This window comes from Procambarus clarkii, chromosome 6 (genome assembly GCF_040958095.1).
Source record: "Procambarus clarkii isolate CNS0578487 chromosome 6, FALCON_Pclarkii_2.0, whole genome shotgun sequence".
In the NCBI taxonomy this organism is placed as follows: domain Eukaryota; kingdom Metazoa; phylum Arthropoda; class Malacostraca; order Decapoda; family Cambaridae; genus Procambarus; species Procambarus clarkii.
The window spans coordinates 7,644,256-7,671,676 of NC_091155.1; the positions used below are offsets into that span (position 1 = coordinate 7,644,256).

The 27,421-nt window shown below is 47.3% G+C and overlaps 1 protein-coding gene across 1 annotated transcript in view; it reads left to right on the top strand.

Annotated features, from left to right (window-relative positions):
• The window catches only part of ND-B12 (NADH dehydrogenase [ubiquinone] 1 beta subcomplex subunit 3), a 54,345-nt gene that overhangs the window by 13,098 nt on the left and 13,826 nt on the right, over nt 1-27,421 (top strand). Inside the window, exons 2-3 of the mRNA XM_045736242.2 lie at nt 103-181; nt 1,401-1,525. Of these exons, the coding sequence (XP_045592198.2) occupies nt 103-181; nt 1,401-1,525 (204 nt within the window). The remainder of the gene's footprint in view (nt 1-102; nt 182-1,400; nt 1,526-27,421) is intronic.

Genomic DNA, 27,421 nt, shown 5'->3' on the forward strand with positions numbered 1-27,421 from the left:
GAGAGCACACGAGAGATTTATTCAGTTAAATAACTATTGTACTTTTCCTTGAAGTCAAAGTTTCACGTGACTGTTCCTAGTTTTTTTTTTTTTACATTACAGCCCCCCCACTTGTTGTGCAGCATTAAACGCTTGGTGGATTCTGATTCCAAGGCCCTTATCATCATTAATCTGCTGCAAGGTATTGTTATAGTAGTTGTGATGTACATTTTTATGCCCCACATGCAAGGTCTTAAATTTTTTTTATAATAAAACCCATTTGCCAGCCTTCCGACCATTTATGGAGTTTGTGTAAGGCCTTGATATCATTTTCAGTTCCTACTTTACCATGAATCTTGCTGAGAAAATAAGTAGGAGTCATAAGGAGGATTTGAACCCACTCACTTGGTACTCCCAAGCTAAGATTAGTGTTCAAATCCTCCTCATGGCTCCTACTGATTCTCATTGATACATCAGATTAATGAGTTCATTGTGCATAAATCTTGCTATCGTCTGTAAATTTGATGGTGTGGTTCGTAATATTCTCATGTCATGAATGTATGTGACAAAAGGCCCCAAAATGTAATCTTGCAGTACCCCCATTCACCAAATTTCTCAAGTCCGATTAGTTTCTGTTTAGAATGAACCTTTGCTTTCTTTCGCCCTCGGTGGATGTTGCCTTAGCATGTTAAGGGGGGGCTATTGTGCACTGCCTGCAGGTAGTAGGTGGCAGCTCCTGCTCCCCTCTCCTGCCTGCAGTGGTAGTGCACAAGCTAGATATGGTTGTACAGTATTTCATAATTTGTTGTTATAAAACAGTGCAATATTATATTCATATTAAACCTAACAGTATTGTATTTTGTGCTATTATTTTTGGTGAAAGTTTAATTTTTAGTACAGTATAAATAGTGTTCATTGACAATATTTGTTAGCTCTCATATGCTATATATTCTGTTTCTATAAGTATCATATGCTTTCACATTGTTTTCTCTATCCTATGTTGGTAAACTTATAAAAACTTGACTGCCTATCAATAAATTTATATGATTTTTCTAATGATGTAAAAACAAAATGTAAACTTGAGTGATGCTAAAGGAAGTTGACCTGTATTTGGGTACTACATGCACATCTCCCTTTCCACTGTCATTTTATAAAACGGTCTTCTCTTTTGATTTAATGTATACCGTAAATTTTGCAATAAACATATATATTTTTTTAAGTCTACCATGAAGGTCAATGACCACTTATGTCTATTGGCCAGAGACTTTACCCTACTGTTCTCTGGGTGTGTTTGTTGAAAGGGTTTTGCTAATGCAGAATATAGCAGAAATGAGTTTTATCACAGTATGCATAAGCTACATAGTTTTACAGCAATGTATGCAAGTCCTTGAGTGATGATAAAATATTTTTAATTTTCACAGATGGGGGTAGGAGAGCCAAACATCAAAATACCACACTGGAGCATATACAAAGTTGAAAATGTACCAGAATTGATGCAAGTTCAACGTGCCCTTGCCTCGCATGGGTTAAAAGATCCCTGGCTTAGGTATGATATTTTGTATTAAAATAATTATAGTATAAAGCAATAACTTTTTCTTTACTAGGGCTTGCAATTTTGTTTCAAGCATAGGTTAATTTAATTTAAATTAATTAAACATGTTCACACACCGGGTTGTCACTGCTATATCAGGGCAGCTTTTCCAAGAATGCGTTCACCTTTCCAAACATTTCCAACACTTCCCTGATCTCAGTGGAAGAGGCGGCATCCTCCCTTACCTCCTCATTCCCTTACTAATGGTGTAAATTATTGATGAGGACCTACCATACTCCCTTGTGAGATCAGTCACACAGACACCACTCATGCTTTGCTATAAGTTCCTTCTTCAAATCCACAGTAATTGTGTCTTTCTTCCTCCTGACAACACTATCTTTAGCGACATCGTGCATTACAAATTGTAGTCACAAAACCACTAAAAACCCAAAGAAAAGCTCAAATAAATCCAGAGGGATGCTTGTCATGTGCGATACAACAACACCACTGGCGTCGGAGGCGTCCGAGAATTTGCGAGAACCTGTGAGACGCTAGGAAGCACCATGTGGTTTTGCTCGTTAATAGAGGTGAAGCTCGTCAATAGAGATAAATTTGCTGCGAGTGACTTGCTCGTTACTGGAAATGCTCGTAAATAGAGCCGCTCGTTAATCGAGGTGCCACTGTACTCTTTACAGTGTTCTGACCTTAAATTTCGATGTACGCGTTTCATTTTGGTATCAGTGTGATCGCAATAGAATGTTCTAAAGGAACATATGTATAAAATGTCACTAAAGTAGGCATAAGACCGGCACCAAATAAAAAACAATGTTGCTCGTTAGCTGTGCGTGCCAAACAGTGCTGCTCTTTTCATGTTTGTCAAGTCCAAACTTGTTCTACCATGTTCATTTTGGTATCGATGTGATCTCAATAAAATTCCCTACACGGACATATGCATATAAAGTTCAAAACATCTGCTCGCCCCACCCGCAACAACGCCGAAAGTCGCCAAAGCGTTACCCGCTAGTCTACCCATTCCAACACCCCTTACACCCGGTACACCCGAAAAACACAAAGGAGATTTGCGTTTGCTAGCACTATTTTTTGTGCTACATCGTTCATTGTGGTATCAAATTTTTTGCAATAAAATGCTCTGTGGAAATCAGAATATTAGCCGATATTGAAGAAAACCTATGTCAATACCAATAGCATTAAATATAAACTGTAATATCTTATTAAAAATAAGTGTCTGTACTTACCTATGGCATAATTATGGTAGAACAATAACTTGAGCCTTCTGTGATCCACTCCACCTGCTTCAGGAAAAGGTTCCTGAAGTTGCTCAACAGATGTTTCTTAGGTGAAGTGAATGTGTTGCGAATGGTTACCTCTTCACCCAAAATACCCTCTTCTGATGGTATCTTGTGTAGCAGGGTGAAGCACACAGTGCAACTCCACACATTTTGCACTTTAACTTGGTGTCCTTTCTGATTCCTGACTTGAAACAAACATGACGCTTTAAACGTTTTGTCAGGGTAATTATGGCATGTGTCAGGTTCTTGTTGATACGCTCTGGTGAATAAAAAATATGTGGGTTTTTCTTAGGACGACAACGACTTGCGTCTAAGTGTTCTGTCACACCGGTCGTGTCTAAGTTATGTCACACCCGTCTCGTGTTCAGAGTCAGATGAGGAGCCTTCACAGTGTGGTATTGAAGGGAATAAAGGCCGCCTCACACCAGATGGTCCTGATGTTGACACATTGGCAGCATCAGAAGTACTTGCATCATCATTTGTCTGGAGCATGTGCCATGGTGTCATTTGTGAGAGGCCACACCTCAGCGTCCCACTTTAATAGTGACCACATTGCCACCTCTTGAAATTGCAGCAAGGCAAGTTTCTTGCGATCACTGATGTAGTTCTTATACAAAACAAAGGAATTGTGTAGAGCCATTTGAAGAAAATAGGTCATCTTCTTTGTCCACTTGTGACTTTTTCGTGTGAACTGGTAATATTTGATCATTTGGTCGAAGTGACCAACACCTTTCATGTAGCGATTATAGTCACAAATTGCTGTTGGTTTGTTCACTGTTACCTGTTCTACTGAAGATGATCCGTCACATTTGCGAATTCTTTTCCTTCATTGAACTTGCTGGGTGTCTGCATTATGCAAGTTTGTAATGAGTGAGACCACTCGCTTGTCTTTCCAGAGTATTATGAATGTGTCGTCTTTGCGGCAGAATAACGTGGTATCCAATGCAAGTTTTCCCTTTGCCTTCACTTGCAGTTTATTTGGTGCGCCACGTTGCAATCTTATGGTTCCACATGTGTAAACCTCACATTCACGTAACTTTTCTGTGAGGTTGACTAAGTTACAATAGTTATCCATGTAAAGATAACCCTTGTTCATTAGGGGCTCAATCAAGCCCGTGACGGTCTCCATTACTGTTTTTCCGATTCCATAATATACTTCAAAGTCATATATGTAGCCAGATGTTGATTCCACTAGCATGTACAGTTTGACTCCATATTTTTCAGGTTTGCTGGGATTATAGACCTTGAAAGATAACCGGCCACACCATGCCATCGTGCCTTCGTCCAGACTCTATTGTTTCTGTGGAATGTAGATTTTTGCAAATTTCATTGTAAGATATTTCATCACTGCTCGAACTTTTACTAACCTGTCTTTATTGTTTAGGAGAATGGAATTATTATACGTATGAAAAAACTGTCCAATATGCTGAAACCGTTTTGACGTCATAAAAGTTTTTAAGAAACGGGAATTCTAGAGCCTGTTTGTTTGCCAGTACATTCTCATGGTTGGGAGTTTGGAAACGCCCATCAACATGCACAGACCTATATATCTTGCCATTTCCTTGACGGTGACTGGCACCCACATCCTCATGACGCTCGCAGAAGTGTGCTGCAGTATTTGTGTGGCATACAGGTTAGTTTCTTAGGTGTAAAATTCAATCATCTAATAAATTGTAGTGCAGTGGTGGGTGTCGGAATGGTTAGGCCTGGTGTTCCAGTGAAATCAACAATTGGTGGTGGTGTCACTACACCAGGTATTACCAGGATCTGGCTGTGGCGTGCGTCCAGGACGTGTACGCTTTCGAGTACGAGGCGGCGGGGCAAGTGGCTCACTGTCTTCACTATCATCACTTTCCTCACTCGTAGAAACATCATAATCGCCTGTTTGTTTCTAAATTATTACTATTAAAGTCATTCTGGGCTTCGTTTTGTTCAACATCCGACTCGATATCAGGAAACTCCTCACATAACACAGATATCTTTGTGGATGTAAGCTTCAATCGACTGTACGTTTTATACAACATACTTATCGGGTCCTTTTTGCATGAATCCTTTGCTCCTTTAGGCGTAGAACTGCATGGCCCTTAATCACTTGACTGTGTCAACCAAGTATTCTCGGTCGGCGGGAAACTGCGCCAACCAAGAAAACTTTGATTTTTCCTTACCCATTCTAAATGTGTACGAGGTTGGTTATGTACGAAATGGACTCTTAGGACCGCCAGTGAGAGGCAGCCATCTTGGAAAAAAATCCCAGAATGCCCTAGGGCTGCTGGCTGGATTAGTACCGAATGAACAACCATGGGTGGTAAACGCACCTCTGGCTCCCAAACACCTCACAGACTTGGTGTTGAAAGATAATACTCTGTCGGTGAAATTCAAACCTTATTGTTTGAAGAACATAAGGGTCATGTTGGTGAAGCTAGGCGCAATAAGGACCTAACACAAAGGTCGGATGCAAGTGATACAGCCCCTATGAGGACGATACAGCGAGCGTATCCAGTTGTAGCTCTGAGCGTCACCCTTGCAATTCCTATGCTATCTCCAATTTATTTAGATGATACATAGATGAATTGTTTTCTGCATTCAGTGAGGATGCATCTGATAAAAGTAGCATAGATGAACAGTGTTAGCGGCTTCCATGGTAGTGTTTTCCATAGATATTTTCAAGAATACCTGAATCTCTTTCTGACTGACGGACACTCTTTGAGGCAAGCTGAATCTCTTCCTGTGTGGGACCATACAAAGCAATCTTTTCAAGACTACCTTACAAATTGATCTCTTCCTATAATCTTTTCAATACTACCTATGCTTTACAAGCTTGGCTACATACAACCTACAAGGACTAAAGCCAAGGGTGTATGTGAGTTTATTTGCAAGCACACAGATTGAAGAAACAGGAAGCAAAAATTTATCTGTACCTGGTGCAAGGAGAGCGAAGTCCCGCTGTGCCCCTTGAACTGCTTCGTTGATTATTACTCACTTCCGAAGTACTGAGTGTGTAATACAGTGTGTTACTGTGTAAATAGTGTGTGAAACTGTACATATTGTAATTCTAGTGAATTTTTAATAAGTAATATTGTGACAATAAACATTTATTGTGAACACATTACTGACACGTGTATCACAGTTCCATGGAACATTATGAACATTCTACTGTATACATATTGTTAAGAACACAAATATGCATCATATACGATAAAAAACAAATAAAGCCCCATTGGAAATACATAGAACAAATAATTGAAAATATATTTATGGCAACACCCGTTGCTTGAATGGCCAGCGCGACCGTGTCTGGGCGATTCATGCTTGGGTGATCAGGCTCTGATGACGTCACAGCACACCTTGTCCATGTCCCCACAGCTAAAGTAAGTTGAATTTGGTATTTATATTTACATAGACATGTTCAGGGAAGGGAATTTCATTTTACGAAGAAAAATAATTTTTTGAGAACACTTTATTTCATGCGCACCGGGGGAATTTCACAATAAACACGGCACAGCACGGTGGTTAACCAGGATCCATCATGGAATGTATGTAGTGGTTGGAAAATACACGGGAACAGATATAAATGCTTAAAAGCGCACGAGTTGTGGACGCGAGGGGAGAGCGTTCCGGTCACGTGTGGTGTCAACAAAACATGAGGTCGCCAGCGTGGGCCCACGGCTCAGGATGCCATGCGGCCTACTAAGGAGAATGGGAATTTAATGGTGCTCATTTTGAAACTAACCTGAAGTCGATCGGATAAAAAATTAATTTTATGCAAATATTTTTGTATTGGACGTGAGCACAGTCCGACGGTCGGACTCTAGAGAAAAAAATCAGATGCCAGGGGTGTCCGAAGAGTGCGATAGTGTTAAACATCTATATAAATGAATTTGGGTGGATATAAATGGGAGCTGCCATATATAGGTCAATGGGCTTTATTTTTCTTGATTCATATGTTCATAACCACTGAACTGTGCAACGCGGATGCAGGCGCTCGACGGGGGGTGCACAACGCGCCTCGAGGATTTTTTATTTTTAGGGTATGATTCAAAACTCCCGCGGCTACGTGGGGTTCACATCAGCTTCCTAGGGCTCTTGTAAACAGACGCCATTTAAAAAAAATTGTGGGCAACATTCCCGGGTGTGAGAGCCTCAGTACTGAGCGAACAACCAAGGCTGGTGCATGCAGCATGAAATCACAGCACTGCTGTTCAGCTTGTGACCACAGCATCGCCTACTAATGTCAAAATATATATGTAACTAGTATTATTTAGCCATGATAGTATTACAGAAGAGCCTGAGTGTGATAATGACTGTGTACAATGTTCAAATTCAGTGAATCAATGCTATTCACGATGTTCATAGTGCTAGCCACAGCACCACAGCATTATTTCGTCCATCTAGGAATCTGCAAATGACTTGTTCCTTGACAAAATAAACTTGTGGTGAATTATTCATTTACAGGATTTATAGTGACCAGGATTGTGATAATAGCAGGATTGTGGTGATAATTAGCACTCTGCGTAGTATTGTGGGAGGAGGAAGTTTGGTGAAGGAGGGAGGGAGGGAATCCAGGTAGTGTCACTGTGTGTGGCGGCCACTCTTGTTTTGCTCACCATACTGGCTTAGTGGTTCACTATGGTGAACACACATGTACCTGGGTATATACAATGTGTGTGTATAAAGTAGTAACAGTAACAGGAGTATGTTAGGAGGAGCCATTTAGGTGAGGGTGGTGGTGTCGTACTCGTAGCGTCGTCTGCTGGCTGCTGTGTGATTTTCTCATACAGTGTAATTACCTAAGTGTAATTACCTAAGTGTAGTTACAGGATGAGAGCTACGCTCGTGGTGTCCCGTCTTCCCAGCACTCTGTCATATAACGCTTTGAAACTACTGACGGTCTTTGCCTCCAACACCTTCTCCCCTAACTTGTTCCAACCGTCTACCACTCTGTTTGCGAAAGTGAATTTTCTTATATTTCTTCGGCATCTGTGTTTAGCTAGTTTATGTCTATGACCTCTTGTTCTTAAAGTTCCAGGTCTCAGGAAATCTTCCCTATCGATTTTATCAATTCCTGTTACTATTTTGTATGTAGTGATCATATCACCTCTTTTTCTTGTCTTCTAGTTTTGGCATATTTAATGCCTCTAACCTCTCCTCGTAGCTCTTGCCCTTCAGTTCTGGGAGCCACTTAGTAGCATGTCTTTGCACCTTTTCCAGTTTGTTGATGTGCTTCTTAAGATATAGGCACCACACAACTGCTGCATATTCTAGCTTTGGCCTAACAAAAGTCGTGAACAATTTCTTTAGTATATCGCCATCCATGTATTTAAAAGCAATTCTGAAGTTAGAAAGCGTGGCATAGGCTCCTCACACAATATTCTTTATGTGGTCCTCAGGTGATAGTTTTCTATCTAGAACCACCCCTAGATCTTTCTTTATCAGAATTCTTTAAAGATTTCTCACATAATATATAGGTCGTGTGGGGTCTATGTTCTCCTATTCCACATTCCATAACATGGCATTTATTAACATTAAATTCCATTTGCCAAGTGGCGCTCCATGTACTTATTGTGTCCAGGTCTTCTTGAAGGGCATGACAATCATCTAAGTTTCTTATCCTTCCTATTATCTTAGCATCATCAGCAAACATGTTCATATAATTCTGTATTCCAACTGGTAGATCATTTATGTAGACAATAAACATCACTGGTGCAAGAACTGAACCCTGTGGTACTTCACTTGTGACATTTCTCCAGTCCGATACATTGCCTCTGATCACAGCCCTCATTTTTCTATCAGTCGGAAAATTTTTCATCCATGTTAGAAGCGTACCTGTCACTCCTCCAATATTTTCCAGTTTCCAGAACAACCTCTTATGTGGAACTCTGTCGAAAGCCTTTTTTAAAGCCGTGAAATGGTGTCCACTGTGCTGTTTGGATACAATACCAGCCTACTTGCATAGTTATGGTGAATAAAACATGTAGATATGTATACAGTATATAACGTGTGTAAATAGTTTAATAAAAACAATAACAGTATGGTGGTAGGAGCAATGTTGGCGAGTAAGGTGTAAGGAGTTAGGTGTTGCAGGAGTGAGGGAGGGCTGGCTGGGTGTGGCAGCTCACACTTAAGGAGTTCTGAGTGTGTTGATGGTGAATGTATATAGTGTGTGATAATGTATAGTGTGTAAATATATTGTGAATATACATAAATGAACATGAAATATTGGATATATGAGCAATATATGTGGACACATTTGTGACAACACACTGTCTTGGGACAGTACGGGTGTTCTACTGCCATAATATTGTGTACGTGTTCATTATACATAGGATTGGCAAGAAAAAACAAAACAAATGTATTTGGAAATGTATGCAAAAAATGAAAAACATATTTGTGGCAACTCGCTCATGTTGAAGCTGGTGGGCAACTGGCTTCGGGACTCTACGTCACGGGTGACCACCAAATCGTGACGTCACATGCCATTTTCCTGACCCCATTGCGGCCAAAGTAGGTACAATTTCAATTTTTTTTTTACATATGTGATCAGGGAAGGGTATTTAATATTTTCAAAAATAAAATATATTATCTGGGAGGGAACCCCTATGGCTCCCCGGAGCTATCCATGGCTGATAGGGATACCCTATTTTGCATCAGTCGATGTGGGTGGAGTTCTAGGCCTACTAGGGACCACGAGCCAGAACCTGGTCCCCCTCACAGAGGCACGAGGAGCAATGGCCCATAGAAATGCAGATGTGATTTGGAGCATTCTATATTTTCATCAACCAGGACAGGCACCCAGAAAGATAAGCTCCACAAAACAGACCCCTATTCTGGTTAACAACGTAAAACATCAAACGAGTGGACAGAACTCCCCAAAGGAAAAACGAGCAAATAAGCATGTCACACGAGCCGCGCCACATGTCTGCGCAGCTCCCCTCTTTCCTGGGAGGGGGAAGAGGGAGCCCCAGACCTTCGCGATCCTCACCCCAGTTCCTTGGCTGATGGGATCGTGCATAGTCGTGTGGCTCCAGCTCCAGTCTTCTCTGTGCTGTTACCCGTTTTCAGTGCTGCTCTTACGGTGGTCATGTGAGCTGGGAGTAATATTCTCAGGTACTTGGGCTGCATGTGCTTATGGTCACCTTCCCTGAGTGCCCTGTAAGTACCGCCCTTGGGGCTTGGGGTTCCCTTCCACAAGTCACCTTGGGTCTACCTCTGTTGGCTTTTTGCTGCTTGGCGTTTGGCCGCCCCGAGTGTGTGGGTGGGTTTCCACCCCTTATTGCCTTGGGGTAAGTGGTAGTTATTGCACTAGTGGGGCGCAGGGTACTGCGTAGCTAGTTTTCACCTAAAACGGCGGCTGGCTCTGTTCTCTTCAGGTACATTGTACTTTTGCATGCGTTTTTTTTTTTTTTTTGCTTGGTGGGGGGGGGGGGGGGTCTGCTTTGTGTTCTCCCTCCCCCTTATATTAGGGTCGTTTTGTGTGGTCGCACCCCTTACTTCACCCTAGTGAGTGGACACGTCTTGTGAGTTCAGTTTTTAGCAGTTTGCTTGGTAGTTTGGGGCATCGGTTAGCAGTACCCTGCCTGGGATAACCCATAGGAGACCCAGTCTAGGGACCCTGAAAAACCCCGTGGGGGGCACTCGGGTCCATTGCGTGTGACCCCTGCATCCCATCTCGCATTCTGCGAGTTGGAGTTCGCGGGTTGTCTCGGGCGTTGTTTGCCTCCGGCCTGCTCATGCTCCTGCTGAGCCATCCTGCCCTGGGGCAGGGTGCTCTTTTCTCTATTCCCTTTGGTTTCTTGTGGCCCCTTCGGTTCCGGAGGGGTTCTTGGGGTTGTTACTGCTTGGATGTTGGGCTGGGGTGCTTCTTCTTGTGTCCGGTTGCGGCTCACTGCCATTCTTTACGCGCCTCGGCCTCTGAGGCCGGGCTGCGCTTTGGGTTGATCCGATTTCCCCTTCCCTGTTCTCAGGCTAGGGTCTCTGGTCGTCCGTTGGGTCCTTCTGTCTAGCCGGCCTACGGTCTCTCCCTGTGCCCTTGACGTTCGTAGGTTTGCTGCGCTTGCTGCTGTCTTGGGCTGCCATTCATTCTCAGGTTGTTTTGGTGGTCACGCTGGATCCTGGCTGCTCGCTTGTGTGCGCGTTCCTGGGCCTATTTGGGCCTATGTCGCTTTGGGTCAGCTGTTGCAGCCTGTTGTCTCGACTTCGTGTTGTGGTGTGAGCACTGACCACCTGCCTCCCTGATGTTCCCCCTCTTTTCATCTTTGGTGAGGTAACTCCGAGGAGCTGTAGGGGCTACCCCCCATCCCCCAGAAAACCAGCATTGAATGTAATGAAACGCCATTTTCTGGGTGAGTCCCGGAGGGTCCCCGGCAACCCTCCCTCCCTCCGTTCGGCGGTTTTTCGCGTTTTTGATATCCAGCCTCAGAACTGGGGTGAGGATTGCAGGCACGTAGGTCTGGGGGCTCCCCCACTTCCCCCTCCCGGGGAGGGGGGGGGGGCTGCACAGACATGCGGTGTGGTTCGTGTGACATCATGCTTGTTTGCTCGTTTTTCCTTTTGGGAGTTTTGTCCACTCGTTTGATGATTTTCATTGTTAACCAGAATAGGGGTCTGTTTTGTGGCACTTACCTTTCTGGATGCCTGTCCCAGTCGATGGCAGATATAGAATGCTCCAAATCAGATGTGCATTTCTATGGGCCATTGCTCCTCGTGCCTTTGTGAGGGTGGGCCAGGCTCTGGCTCGTGGTCCCTAGTAGGCCTAGAACTCCACCCACATCGACTGATGCAAAATAGTTAGGGTATCCCTGTCAGCCATGGATAGCTCCGGGGAGCCTCCGGGACTCGCCCAGAAAATGGCGTTTCATTACATTAAACGCTGGCTTTTCCAGAGAATTTATTTCCTGCACACAGGGGGGGGGGGGGGATGCCATATTTGGAAGGCGAGCAGCACAGTGGATAATATGCTGAATGGAGTTAAAGATTTGTAACACTTGCAACAGGAGATGAATGAAACAAGAACAGAGGTCATGGGCCGAGAATTTCAGTGGGGCCTAAAATGTTTTCAAATCCATTTCATATATAAAGCAAATGTAACACACCAAATTTCACTTTACCCATCACAGTGTTCAACATTACACTTGAAACAGGAGAGAGACTGGAAATCTGGAACAGAGCAAATGTATTTACAGTATTCAAGACAGGGGACACATAGAGCAAGAGAGAGGGGGGGTGTGGTGGTATGTTGGCTGGTGCAGTGCGGGGGTTAAAGGAACCACACTACCAAAGTAAGGAAAGAAGTGAATTGTTGGGTGTAGCAAAGTCGACACGATGAAGTATTATGTTCGTTTCCATGGGAAAAACAGTAGTGACAAGCCATCACTGAAACATTGGTATACTCATTTCTGGAAGATTTCAAGGTCTACACTTTCTGTAACATGAAGGGTACTCTGCAGTGAACATTTTAGAACATTCACAGATATTGATAAAGTTCTCATAATGCAAGTTTAAAACATTCACAGCATATCTTTCTAGCCATTGAACTATAACTTGTTAAATTTTCACAAGCATTTCTGAACATACCATGGATTTCATCTGTAAATCCTTAAAAATTCATACTGTATCTTCTTCCTCTTCATTGTTGACTGTAGCTGTGAGGATTTTCTGAGGAATTCTTCAAAAGTCGATTCCTTTACTATACTTCACACTTGAACAAATCCTCAAGGGCCGTGATGAGGGTTTGAACCTACTTCTGAGAGGATCCCAGACGCGCCATAATCAACTGTGCCGCGACATGGAGAACCGTCTGGGATCCTCTCGGACGTAGGTTCGAACCCTCATCACGGCCCTTGTGGATTTGTTCATTTGAGGCATCAAGCTATTGTGATTTGTGTGTACACTCCACAATTTTTGCCCAGTTATAAATTGCTTCCTTGATGGAATAGTATTTAAAATTCTCAGTGTTTTTTTTAACTCTGGTATCCATGCCAACTTCATCCTCCTCAAGAGGCAAAACCACCAAAACTTCATTAAGCATCTTTTTGGTGCACAACCTCAGGGCACAGACAACTCCCTGATTCATAGACTGGTTGAAAGGTGGTATTAGAAGGAAGTGCGATGCATGTTATCTTGCCATCATGTGGGGTTAACGTATCACTTTGATCACTTTGGATCACTTTGATCGCTACTGTCTGCTACTTTGTGTGGTCCCTGCAGCACCTTCACTCTCACTTATGTCGTTCTTCGAACATTACCCCTTCTGTGGGCCCTGTTCTTTCACCACCTTCCCCTTTCTGTGTGGTTGTCTTGCTTGCAAGGTTCTCTCTCGGTTCGTGTTGCCAATGTTTCTTGTCATTCTGTCCTTGCCCCCGTGGAGGGTCCCTCTTCCTAAGTTTTTAGAACGTTGACCCGCATGACTAAGGCTTTTACCCCTCCTACAGTTCTGAAATGCCTTTTCCCTTACTCACTTTTCTTCACACTCCATCTCCATCTTCACGGATGGGTCTTAAGTCTGCTGGCGGTGTAGGCTACTCCGTTTTGTTTCCTGACTGCACCTATGTATCGCCTGTCTCCGGAGACAAGCATCTTCATGGCTGAACTTCATGCAAATTTGTTTATTCATTGTCAACCACTTTCTCGCCGTAATTCTTCCATTGTTGTTGAAGTTGACTCTTGCAGCACCCTCATGGCTCTGGAGTCCTTTAAACCTGTCCATCCTGTGGTCGTCGAAATTCAATATTGGCCGTTTATCTCCGGCAGATTTAGACAGTCGAGTTTTGCTGGGTTCCCAGCCATATTGGTGTTTATTAAATGTGTGCTGATGCTGCCACAAAGGAAGCTATCTGCATTTGTCCTATTTCCCGCAAAGGTGTTCCTTATTTCAACTTCTACCTTGTTATTCATTCCTCGATCTATGTTGGTTGGCAGGATTGCTGGTCTTCTGTTATTGGTAATAAGCTGCGTGCTCTTAAGGGTAGTGTCACCATGGCCTTCCTATTACCATCGTAACCGGTGGTGGGGAAAACGGCTCTGGTGAGGTCACATATTGGCCATACCCATTTAACTCGCGAGTATTTAATGGAACGCTGCCTGGCTCCTTATTGTCCGAACTGCATTGTCCTTATTACGGTCGTGCATATCCTTGTTGAATGTCCAAACTTCCAGGATGTGCGTGTCTTGCTTCCCTACTGTCCCTTGTGGTCACCTGTCCCTCGATAGTATCCATGGTGAATCGGATACCTTTGATGTTATTCGCCTTATGCGCTTTTGTTCTCGTATTGGCATCCTTAGTGATATTTAGGACCTTTTGAATATCACACACTTTTGACAGTGCTACGTACCCTCCCCTGCTTGGTGCTTTCTTTTGATAATTACTTACTTCCTCAGAGCTAGTTTTTCAGGCAAACTCCTCCAATACAGCCCAGTTTAATCACAATTATAGATTTGATACAAATATATATTATTAGATAAAATAAATGGTCTTAATTTATGTTTAAATGATTCAATTCTGCTTGTATTTGCACTCATGTTTTCACGGACAAGTTTCCTTTTCACAATATTGTGCCTCACATTAAATCTTGCAATCCACCCATCACTTGCTTGGGAATCCTGCATCCCAAGACCGGCTCTTATATCCCGTTTGTATCTGGATAGGGCAAAGTTTTGCTAGAAAAATATTCAGACAATTTAGGCCGGATAACCCAAATATCAGGTTTAGCAAAATTCAGATAAGCGAGCACATACGGTATGTACCCAGACTCCACTTGTACACTTTAGTAATGTCACTCCTAATGCTTTGGCTATCTAGAGAATCTAAATTGAGATTTTTCAATCTCTTCATATGGAAGGATTCTAATTGCTGGGATTAAGTTGGTCATCCTTCACTGAATGTGTTTTAAGTGAATTTGTCCGTTCTATAGTATGGTGATCAATGTTGGGGCTTAACAAGAGCAAGATATAACTGAAGAATGCAATTAGGTTTTTATTGTTAATGCTTCTAGATATAAATATGTATCCTATTTTCCTTATTTTAAACATTTATGTAATGATTTTTTTACTGTTAATTCCTACCAATTATGACCCAACGATCCTTTTTACAATCTGGTTTTGCAATTTCAAAACTATCCAGCTGATATCTTCTAACAATTAATACTACATAGACTCAGGACCTTACATTTGTCAGCAGTATACAGCATCTTCCAATTTTTCAAGCATTTCAAAAGCCATTCTAGATTGGCTTGTAGTGATTTTTCCCCAATTTTATTGACCCTGATCCTATCTAGTACCCATATACTGTTTTTGCCTTGTTAGGATTTTGTATTCTTTGTTTTTTGGGAATCTATTCTTCAATGGAATATTCAGGGTCTTTGCCAACTAACATGACCTCCAACTTCTGATCATGTAGTTTTTGCAGCTATGTCTGTCTCCAGGAACCAATACTTGGCGCTCATCCTAGTCTCTAAAGCAGATATTTCTTTCGTGCCCTCCAGCTTTTGCTGGGGGCCCCTAACTCCTCCTGATCTGTTATGACATTCCTTTTGCCCCCCCCCCCCCCTCCCACCCCTTCTTTTCCAGTCGCTCATTCCTTCCTCTGCTGTCCATATCTTTGTAAATAAATGGTACACTGTCTGTATCATTCATCTCCCCCCAAATGTTCCTCTTTCTCTTCCTGATCCTAAACACCAGTTGGACTCCTTACCAAAGCCTGCACTCCTTTTGGACGATTTTAACTGTTGGCATACCCTCTGGGGTGATGTTCTGACAGATACTCAAGGCCACTGCCGTGAACCATTTGTCCTCCTCTTCATTGTCTCTTCTGAATTCTGGTGAACCAACTCTGTTGACTCAAGCACTCGCACCCTTTCCTGTCTTGATCTTTCTCTTTGTTCGTCTTCTCTTCATGTATTTAGATTTCACATGGCGGGTTCTTGATGGCCTCCATAAGTGACCATTTTCCCATCCTTGTCACCTTTTCTTTTCACCCTCCTTCCATAGGTGGCAATTTGCCAAGGCTGACTGGAATCTGTTCATCCTCCACACTACTACTACTGACCTCTCTGATCTGCCTCTCCCTCGAGCCCTCTTATTTTCATGACACTGTATTTGATGCTGCTCTCTGTTCTGTTCCTCGTGCTTCCTCCAGTGGCACACGGAAGTGTGTTTCCTGATGGAATTCAGACTGTGATTGGGCTGTCTGCTGTAAGCGTGCAGCCTGAAAGAACACCGGCGCTGACAGACACTTGCTGCTTTAATTTAGTTTAGGATTCTTTTGTGTTTCGGCAGATTTGTATCTTTGTTTTGAAACTGTTTCCGATCTTTCGAGTGCTGTGGCCCGTAGGACCATCCATGCGGCCTAAGCGTGAGAGTTGTAAACCTTATGTCTCCACCATTAAGGGAAAATTCTTAGCTTTTCCTATTTGCCTGTCCTAAATTCATTGACATTATCCCTTGTTTTAAGGCCTACCCCTAAACCTACTATTATGTCATTTTATCTGCTGCTGTCTATCTTGGATGATATTTCTTTTTCCAAATGCCCACAAATTATTGGTTTACTTTTGTCTACAGTGTTTTATACTGATTTATAGCTGGTAACCCAGTACTTTCCTTATTGTTTGCCTAATGTTTGTTTCTTGTTGCTCATTTGTTTTTGACTTCCAAACATACTACTTTTATCATTTTTTATTTTATAACTTGTACATGTGCGGACGATGAGTCACAGTAACATACAGTATCTTGTATTCATTTACTAATTATGTGATTTGTCCTTTTGTGTTCCCTTCCTTTGTTAGTCAAGTTGGCTATTTCCTTATTCTGCTGCAAAATACTTCCTTTTCAAATGCTAACAAGATCCTTCAGACCTTGATTTTCTTGTTCTATTTAAAGAAATTTTCCTTTAATTCTTAGGAAATCCAGTCATCACTAACCTGCCAAGGGAAACATCCTTCCTCTATTTCTTTCTTACTGAAACCTTTGAAATTTACAGCCCTTGTATCCACTGATGATCCTGTTCTATGTGCCGTTTTGATTTCATCTGCTCTGGTTCAGTAGCCGTAGCTCAAAATGTTTTCCTGATATTTCCTCATTTACCACTGTTCATGTTGTATTATTGGTCTCGGTGTATTCATGGTATTGAGAACACCACTTTTGTAGGTCCTTCCAACACTACCATCTTTGTTCCTTGTCTAGCCATCTGTGTGGCCTTAGCGTGGGTTCGCCTGGTATTACCGGCAGATTCTTGGCGTCTTTGAACCTATGGGCTGTGTACTCACACATCCCAATTCTATTGAAGTACTTTGTATGGTTTGGTTTGTTTTGGGGCGACTGAATTACTACTTCATGGTTTGGCTTGCATCAGGCACCTCATCTTTTCCATGTTAACATAGATCTAGGTGACTTGGCTACATCTCTTGGGGCTTCACTGTGACTGACTGGTTTGGGCCTCCTGTCAGCTCATGTCAGCTGGCCATGGATATTGTTCCTTCCCAACTCAAGTTTTGGTTCCTGGCACATTGGCAGTGGTCCCAGTTGTTCTGTCCCAGGTTCAGACCAGGGTGGCCCTCATTTGGGTCTGTCAGCATCCCTTATTCCCCCCTTCTCCCCCACCCTTCCCTTCTGCGGCTCTGCTCAGCCTTTAGTGTCGTTGCTGTCTGGTATTGGTTTAATCCCGGCTGACTTATTGGTTGTTTGAGTGGTGAACCTTGCCTGCATAGTATTTCCTCTGGGCAGGGTTTGGCTCCAGGCAGTGTGCTGGTTCTGTCCTTCCATCCGATCTGCTAAAGCTGGAACTGTTGGGTTCAGTGCCCACCTGCCTTTCATTGGCTCTTTCTTTGCCAGATCCCTTTGACACTTTTGGCAAAGAAAACACTAACACTTTTGGTTTTCAAAGCACCATCCACCAGTCAATGTGTTCACTGATGCCATGCCCTTGGGTTGGGGCTTTGACCAGTGCTAACTGACCTCCCAGGGTCAGTTGTTGAGGCCCATTCTGATAGGCACACAGCACTGTGTACGAGTTTGCGACTGTGTGGCAGTTTCTGTAGAGGTTTTGGCATACTCTGGATTCATTCATGTCCCTATCTGGGCTGATCTTCTCATACATTCTCAAGATTTAGCTATCCAAGTGGTTCATGTGTGGAGTGTCCAACAATCTTGTGGATGTGTTATCTCGTTTCCGTCCCAATTCCATGGGGTGGACCATCAACGACACATCTTTCTGTTGTCTTTGCGAGTTGTTTGGTCACCCCAAGGTGGACCAAACAGAAATGGAAATGAGATTTCAAGGCTAGGGTGTGGGAAATTCTGTATGCTAGATGCAGGTAAATCTCTTAGACAGGTTCACTTGGTAGTTGTCCTTCATATGACCTTCAGTTGTCTTTCATATGGCGGTTGAAATTAAAATTTTGCTGTGAAATCAGCCAATGGTGTGTGGGAAATACTAGGGTATGAATGATAGCGCTCCTAATATGGCTCCAATCATGCTTTTAATGGTTTTTGTAGATGGACTCAATCTATATAAATAAAAATGGAAATGTTCATTTGTTCAAAATCGCTAATCTCCGAAAGTTCTTTACCGATTGCCTTGAAATTTTCATACAACGTTCCCTTCGCATCCGAGCAGGTTTTTATATACATATTATATAGATGTGATGTATGTGATAGGGAAAAACATGCTTTTTCTGGGGGGAGCCCCGTCGGCTCCCCGGAGCTATCCCAGGCTGATATGCTAATGTCAGACTTTGGCATCAGTCATGTGTATGGAGTTCTTAGGCCTACCGGGGACCACGGCCAGAACCGGGCCCCCTCAGAGAGGCAAGGGGAGCAATGGCCTATAGAAGCCCCCGTGTAGTTGGAAGCATTCTATGTCTGCCATCGACCGGAACAGGCACCCAGAAAGGTAAGCGCCCCAAAACAAACCCCTATTCTGGTTAAAATTGCTACCTAAAACCGAACTAGTGGATAGAACTCCCCAACCGAAAACAAGCAAACTAGTGTGACGTCACACACTGCCGCGCCGCTGTCTGCGCAGCTCCTCCCTCCCCGGGAGGGGGAAGGGGGAGCCCCAGACCCCCCGCGCCGGCTACCCACACCTCAGTTCTTGAGGCTGATGCTATAGGCGATGGTTCAGTCCGCACCTCCTCGTCCTTCCCCTTCTGTTCGTTCTGGTCCACCGCCCCTGCTTCCGGCCCCGAAGCGTCTGAGGGTTTCGGGGTCGGAGCAGGGGTTACTTGATCTCGAGACTCGGGCAGCTTCGGGGGTTGCCCCTTCCGGGGGGGCGGCAGAGGCATTCGAGTCTTGTCTCCCGGCCGAAGCTTCAGGGTCTGACCAGTGGGCCCCCCTTCCTCCAGCTTTTCCGGCTGCTCCGTCCTTGTCTTGTGGGGTCGGGGCTTGGGGAGAGGACTCGGCCTCGGGTCCTGTGGTGACGGACCTCGAGGCTGGGGAGGGGCTGACTTGGGGGCCTTGGGCCCCGCTGGACCCCGCCTGGGTTTTTCTTCCCACTGAGCGGGGCTTATTGTTACAAGGAGTTGGGTTTTCTTTTCCCCCCTCAGCGTACGAGTTGGATTTGGTGTCGGCCCCTCCCCGGGTTCGGTTCAGTGTTCCCCCGGGTACGTCGGTTCCGTCCTTCCGGAGGTTTTCGGCTTATCGCATCCAACCTGGTGTGGTGCGAGCGGCCTTTGCAGCTTACCTCCTGCGTGACCCGGATTATGCCTCGGAAATGGATCCGTCCACGTTCAGGTTTGGGACTTCGTTCCCTTTCTGGCTCCGTTACGAGGTTCCGGAGTCGTCCTGGCTAGCAGACTGCCCCTTGTTTGGTCTGGATTTCTGGCATTCCTTCTGTCGTTCCCGCACGCTGGAGTGGCGGGAAGCTTCCACGGTGCTTCAGGTTTTCCTGGGGGGTGAACTCGAGTACCTGAATGAGTGCTTGTTTGCCCCTGCCCTTCCCCGCGATGTGGGCGTTATTCAGCTCCATGTGCAGGTTCCCTCCCTTTCGGCGGCGCTCGTGGCGGAGGACTTGCGCGCCCGGGGCCTTTTGTGTTCGGCCTTGCGGTTTTTTTTCCCTCCTGGAGCTGTCTTCGGATTGGCTCGTGGAGGATGTGGGGACGCTTGGGTCCGTCCCGGGGTCCGGCACCTTGTCCTCGGCTGCGCGTTCGTCGGCTGCCTTGTTGAAGCTGTTCACGCCGATTTTGCGGGATGCGGTTTCCCTGTTCTATGCTTCCCGTCTCGCATGTCGGCAGGCGGTGCTGGGTTCCTCCGTGGAATCTGCTTGGGCTCTGGCTCTTAGGCGTTCTTCACCTTTTTGTCCTCTCCTGTTTGGGGAGTCGGCCGTGGCGCAGTTTATTCAGGCTGCGTCGGCGGCTTGTCGTCCGATGTCGGACTTGTTGGTTTTCCGGGGGTCCCGGGGTGGGTCTTCCCGGAAAGGTCGTGCCAGGGCTCGGGGTTCCTCTCGTCGTGGTAGGCCTCTGGTGTCAGGTTTGGGGTTGGCTCCTCCTGCGGACCCTCCCTCGTCTGGTCGGCGCGGTGTTCGCGCTGTGCGGGGTTCTGGGTCTCGTAAGGGTCGCCGGCCCTTTCGCGGTTTGCCCCCTTGACGGGGCGATGGGGGGGCGGCTTGCGCTGTTCGCCTGCGCCTGGTCCCACGATTCGTGGGCCTTTCGGGTCGTGTCTCGCGGCCTGCGGTGGCGTTGGGTGGCCCCTCCCCCCTTTGGGGGGTCGGGGCTGGCAGGGCAGGCTTCTTCCCCTGCGCTCTGTCGAGTCGTCTTGGAGTGGGTACGCTTGGGCGTCGTCGAAACGACGTCGTCCCTCAGATGGGTTTCCCGTCTGTTTCCGGTTCCGAAACGGGACTGCGCGGACCTGCGGTTCATTCTGGACTTGTCCCGTCTGAACCCCTGGGTTCATTGCCCCTCCTTTCGGATGACTACGCTGTCTCAGGTTCGGCTCCTCTTGGAGCCGGGAGCTTGGATGGTGTCCCTGGACCTCCGGGACGCTTATTGGCATGTCCCGATTCGTCCGCGGTTCAGGGACTGGCTCGGTTTTGGAGTGGGGCGTCTGAGTTACCGCTTTCGTTGTCTCCCGTTCGGGTTGAACCTGGCACCTCGCGTGTTCACACGCCTTACACGGGTTGTGGTGGCTCGTTTGCGTCTCCTAGGTGTTCGGGTGTTGGCCTACCTCGACGACTGGCTGGTTTGGGCTCCCAGCCAGTCAGCTTGCTTGCTAGCCAGGGATTTGGTTCTTTCCCAGCTCGCCGGGTTCGGGTTCTTGGTGAACTGGAGGAAGTCCCATCTGGTTCCCTCTCAGGTTCGGACTTGGCTGGGTCTCGTGTGGGACTCTCGAACCGCCTCTTTGTCTCTCCCTCCGGAGTCTCTCCTGCGGCTGCGGTCCCGCCTTCGTCTGTTTCTGGAGGGCCCTCGGGTCACCCGGCGGTTGCTCGAGGGGCTGTGCGGGAGCCTGAACTTCGCGATGGTGGTCTACCCGCCGGGTCGGGTTTGGCTTCGACGGCTGTTCTGGTTCCTTCGGGGTTCCCCCTTCCGCCTCTCTCGCGATCGCAGAGTTCGACCCCCGGGGGACTTGCGTCGGTTGCTGCGTCACCGGCTTCCTCTTCGGGTTTTTCGGGGTTCAGTGCCTTGGCGCCTACCCGAGCCCTCGCTCGATGTGTACACGGATGCGTCGTCTCTCGGCTGGGGTTTTGTGACCAGTGCTCACCAGGCCGGCCAGGGGCGTTGGGATCCGTCCTTCCGTCGAGCTCACAGTACGGTGCGGGAGTTCGCGGCGGTGTGGTTTGCTCTGGGGAGGATTCGGGTGGCCCGCGGATCGACGATTCGGCTCCATTCGGACTGCTCTCCGGTGGTTCATTGCCTGAACCGCGGGGGTTCGATGCGGTCCTTGTCTCTTTGGGGTTGGTCGCTTCGGGTGACTCGTCTGCTGAGTTCTCGGGGTTTGGCTCTCCTGGCGGTTCACGTACGGGGCGTGTCCAACGTCTTTGCCGACGCCCTGTCTCGCTTCATTCCCCTCTCCACGGAGTGGACGGTCGACGACGAGTCCTTCCGTTGGCTTTGCCAGACGTTCGGGCGCCCCGAAGTGGACCTCTTCGCGTCGGCGTGGTCGCGGCGTCTTCCCGTTTATGCGGCGCCCTTCCCCGATTGCGAGGCCGTCGGGGTCGATGCCTTTCGGCTAGACTGGTCGAGGTGGGGGTTCCTGTATCTGGCCCCTTGGTGGCCGGCGCAGCCTTGGTTTCAGGCGCTGGTTGCTCGGTGTCCGAACCCGAGGGTTTTCCCGCGGCTCCGCCTCTTTCAGCAGATCGGGCCGGTACGTCACGTAGCTGGTTCGATCTTCTCCTCGAGTCTTCGCGTATGGTTTTTTTGACTCGAGTCTATCATCATCTCTATGGTGATCAGGTGGCCTCCTTGTTGGTGTCCCACCTGAGGGCTTCTTCTCGGCGGCAGTATGAAGTTTCCTGGCGGTCCTTCCGTTTCTTTTTGCGTCTTCGTCGTGTTAGCTCCTTGTCTGTTCGGGTGGTCTTGTCCTTCCTCTCGTGGTTGTTTCAGGACCGTCATCTTATGCCTAACACTGTCGCTTCGTATCGTGCGGCGGTGGCGGAGCCGCTTCAGCTTGCTTTCGGTATCGATGTTACGTCTGCGCCGTTTCGCAAGCTGTCTCGTGCATTGTTTCACCTCTGGCCTGCTCATGCGTCGCCTGAGCCGTCCTGGTCTTTGGACAGAGTGCTTGCTTTCCTTTCATCTCCTCGTTTCGTTGTGGCCCCTTCGGTCCAGGATTGTTTTTCCAAGGCACTTTTCTTGTTGGCTTTGGCCTCTGGGGGTCGGGTAGGGGAGCTTCATGCTCTCCTCCGGCGCAGGGGTTTCTGCTCTTTTGGTCGTGGTGATAGTTTTGTTCGTTTGCAGCCGTCTCCTTCTTTTCTGGCGAAGAATGAGACTGCTGCGTTCCGGAGGGGTCCATGGGTGGTTGATGCTTGGTTGGTCAGGCCGGGGGTGCATCATGTTTTGTGTCCGGTTGCGGCGCTTCGCCGTTATTTGCGCGCCACAGCTTCTGTGTCCGGGGACGCGCTGTGGGTTGATCCGGTTTCCCTTCTTCCCTGTTCGCGGGTTCGGGTCTCTCAGGTCGTCCGCAGGGTTATTAGGTCCAGCCAGCCTGCGGTCTATCCCCGTGCCCATGACGTTCGTAAGTTCGCGGCTCTTGCTGCCGTCTTTGGGAATGTCTTGGTCTGATATTCGGGCGCGGGGATTTTGGCGGTCGAACAGGGTCCTGGCTGCTCGTTACCTTGTGAATGTCCCTGGGCCTCGTCGGGCCTGTGTTGCTTTGGGTCGGCGGTTGCAGCCAGTTGTCTCTGCTTCGAGTTGAGGGGTGAGCGACGACCGCCTCCCGGGAAGTCCCTCTTTTTCTGTCTGTGGGTAGTTAGCTCCGGGGAGCCGACGGGGCTCCCCCCAGAAAACCAGCGTTGAATGTAATGAAACACCATTTTCTGGGTGAGTCCCGGAGGCTTCCCGGCATCCCTCCCTCCCTACGGTCGGCGGTTTTTCGCGTTTTTGACATCCAGCCTCAAGAACTGAGGTGTGGGTAGCCGGCGCGGGGGGTCTGGGGCTCCCCCTTCCCCCTCCCAGGGAGGGGGGAGCTGCGCAGACAGCGGCGCGGCAGTGTGTGACGTCACACTAGTTTGCTTGTTTTCGGTTGGGGAGTTCTATCCACTAGTTCGGTTTTAGGTAGCAATTTTAACCAGAATAGGGGTTTGTTTTGGGGCGCTTACCTTTCTGGGTGCCTGTTCCTGTCGATGGCAGACATAGAATGCTTCCAACTACACGGGGGCTTCTATAGGCCATTGCTCCCCTTGCCTCTCTGAGGGGGCCCAGTTCTGGCCGTGGTCCCCGGTAGGCCTAAGAACTCCATACACATGACTGATGCCAAAGTCTGACATTAGCATATCAGCCTGGGATAGCTCCGGGGAGCCTCCGGGATTCACCCAGAAAATGGCGTTTCATTACATTCAACGCTGGTTTTTTGAAAAGCTGTGTTTTTTGGGTGTTTTTCATGTGAGGGAAATCTTCGAAACCCCTTTACCGATTTGTTTGAAATATTGACACATTACATTCGAATAGGCAGGTGTTTTTATATACCTGCCTCACCTGTGACAGGAAAAAAACATGCTTTTCTGGGGGGAGCCCTGTCGGCTCCCCGGAGCTTTACCAGGCTGATATGCTAATGTCAGACTTTGGCATCAGTCATTTGTATGGAGTTCTAGGGCCTACCGGGGACCACGGCCAGAACCTGGCCCCCTCAGAGAGGCAAGGGGAGCAATGGCCTATAGAAACCCCCGTGTGGTTGGAAGCATTCTATGCTTCTAATCTATGTCTGCCATCGACCGGGTCAAGCATCCAGAAAGGTAAGCATTCCAAAACAAATCCCTATTCTGGTTAAAATTGCTCCCAAAAGCCAAACTAGTGGATAGAACTCCCCAACAGAAAACCAGCAAATTAGTATGATGTCACACATCACCGCGCCGCTGTTTGCGCAGCTCCCCTTTTCCAGGGAGGGGGAAGGGGGAGCCCCAGACCTCCCACGCCGGCTATCCATCCATCAGTTCTTCGGCTGATGCTATAGGCACCGGTTGTGTGCTCTGGCTCCAGTAGTTGTTTCAGCACTGTACCTAGTGTGGTATCTTGTCTTCTAGGTGGTGCGTGAGCTGGGAGTGAGTCTCCAGTACTCAGGCTGCATGCGCCTAGGGTTCCCTTCCCTAGGTGCCCTGTAAGTACTGCCCTTGGGGCTTGGGGACACCTTTCACAAGTTCCTTGGGTCCTGCTCCTGCTAAGCCATTTACTGTTTGGTTTTCGGCCGCTCTTTGTGTGCTTGGGTGTTCTGTCTCCCTTGTTCGCCTTAGAGTAAGGGGCAGTTTTGCACTGGTGGGGCGCAGGGTACTATGCAGCTTGTCTTTACCAATCATGGCGGCCAGCTCTGTTCCGCTTGGGTACGCTGTCCTCTTGCGGGGTTTTCTTTTTCTTTCTGTTTATCTACCTGGTGGGGGTCGGCCTTCGTTCTTGCCCCTTGTGTCCCTTGTGTTCTGAGTATTTTTATGGTGGTACCCCCTGCTAGGTCCCCGTGAGTGTACACGTCCCGGGGGGTTCAGCTTTTAGAAAGTTGTTTGGTAGCTTTGGGCGCCGGTTAGCAGTACCCTGCCTGGGATTACCTGAGCGCGAGTCCTCTTATAGTAAACGCTCAGGACCCTGGGAAACCCCTGGGAGCACGTGGGTCCGATGGATGTGACCCCAGAGACCTCCCTCGCTTCCAGCGAGTTTGAGGGTTGCTCTCGCCCCTTGTCTCTGGGTGACTCTTTGTTTTGCCTCCATCTGCTGCCTGTGGGGTCGGTGACACCTTTGACCTGAAGTCCTTCGAGTTTTGTTGCTCGTTGTGGCTTGGTTATCCAGTTGTGCTGACTAAGCGGGTGCGGGCAGCAGGGGCGTTGCACTTTGAGCCTTGGTGGTGGCAGCGCTCTCGTTTGTTTGCTCCTCAGGAGCCCCGGGGCTGCCCCGTTTTGGTTCGTGTTGGGACTTGGAGGTGTTGGTTGCTTTGGTTCCTTCCATGCCCCCTTGTCTTTTCCCTGGATCCCCCCTTCCTGCCTGCATCTGGTTCCTTACTGTCTGTGGGTTCGGGGCGGGGTGTGATGGTTTTGAGACTCGGGCAGTCTCTGGGAATTCCCCTTCCGGGGTAGTGACGGGGGCATTTGAGCCTGTTCCTCCAGCCGTGTTGTAAGAGTCTGCCAGTGGGCTCCCTTCCTTAGTGTTTCCACGGCTGCCCAGGTTTTCTAGTACGGCCGGGGCTTTGGGGGGGACGGCTCGGCCCCGGGGCCAGTCGTGTAGGTTCCTGGGGCTGGGGAGGGGCTGACTTGGGGGGCCTTGGTCCCATAGGACCTCGTGGGGGTTTTTCTCCCCCTCTAGGCGGGGCTCGTGGTTACGCGGAGTGGGGTTTTTCCTCCCCACTTGCCATACGTGTTGTTGGGCGTCTGCTCCTCCCCGGGCTCGGTTCCTTGGCCTTTGAGTCGGTTGGTTCCGTCCTGTGGGTGGATGCTCCCCCCCCCTTTTTGGGACGGTGTCTTTGTCATGTTTCCCTGTTCTTGGGGTTCTATGTGGCTTCTGGTCTCAGGTGCGCCTGTGCCTTTGTGTGCCTTTGGGACTGGTGTTGGCTTCTGTGTTCTCGAGGGATCGGGAAGGTTTTCGCTACTTCCCGTATTATTGGAACGTCTGTCGGCTCCTCGTCCAGATCGCCGTTTTCGGCTGCTCGTGGCCCGTGGCCTGGTGTTTGCAGCCCTAACGGAAACTCACACAAAGGACTACCATGATGGATCTCAGAGTACAATCTTTTCAGATGTGATAGGAAACACCGGTTTCAGGGTGGGGTCAGCCTCAACATCAAAGACACAATCATCTGTACTGAGCTGCTAAACACCTCAAATGATATGGTGGAAGTGCTGATAATCAAAATAGAGATCCTAAATGTAGTTATTGTCCTTGTATATAAGTCACTGGAGGCAAACCCTCAGCAGTTTAAAGGCCAACTAATGAAAATAGAACACTGCTTGGAAAACCTCACAAATCCAGCTCCGAACATCATCCTGCTTGGGGACTTCAACCTACGGCACCTGAAATGGAAGCACCTGGCTAGTACAGTAATATCAGAAAGAGTACCAGGAAGTAGCCTAAATGAACAGGCACATGCAAATGACCTGCTACGGATGTGTGACAGGTTTGCCTTAAACCAGCAAACAGTACAACCAACTAGGAAGGAGAACACGCTGGACCTCATTTTCACCAATGATGATGAATTGATCGGGAACATAATGATTACAAATACCTGTTACTCAGATCACAACTTAATTGAAGTTCTGACAACCATGGGGAATAGACCTTCAAAACCAGTCCAGATTCCCGTTGGAGGAGATTTCAGCAAATTCAACTTCAATAATGAACAGATAAACTGGGAGCAAATAAACCAGGACTTCACAGAAATAAACTGGGAAGAACAGCTAGAAAATACAAACCTGAACCAGTACCTGGAAAAAATAAGCTCGGTAGCACTAGAAATATGTTCAAACCGCATACCCCTAAGAAAAAAGAGATGCAGATTGGAACGGGAACGTCGTTCCCTATATAGGCACAGAAAACGAATCGCGGAACAACTTGAGTCGCACCCACCTCAAGAACGGTGAAGAAGGTTAGGTAGAGAAATAGAAACAATTGAACTCAAGCTACAAGTCATACAAAACCCAGGAGAGGCAAAGAGAGCAAAAGGCCATCAGTGAAATAGAGAGAAATCCTAAATATTTTTTCTCCCATGCAAAATAAAGATAAAAAACCACATCTAGTATTGGGCCCCTGCGAAAGGGAGATGGAACTTTCACCTATGACAACAAAGAAATGAGCGAGTTACTGAGGAAGCAGTACGACTGTGTTTTCAGCAAGCCACTAAACGCACTAAAGATTGATAACCCAAATGAATTTTTCATGGATAAGATACCAACATCAAATCATATATCAGACGTCACCCTATCCCCACTGGATTTTGAAGAAGCCATAAACAGTATGCCTATGCACTCTTCATCAGGCCCGGATTCTTGGAACAC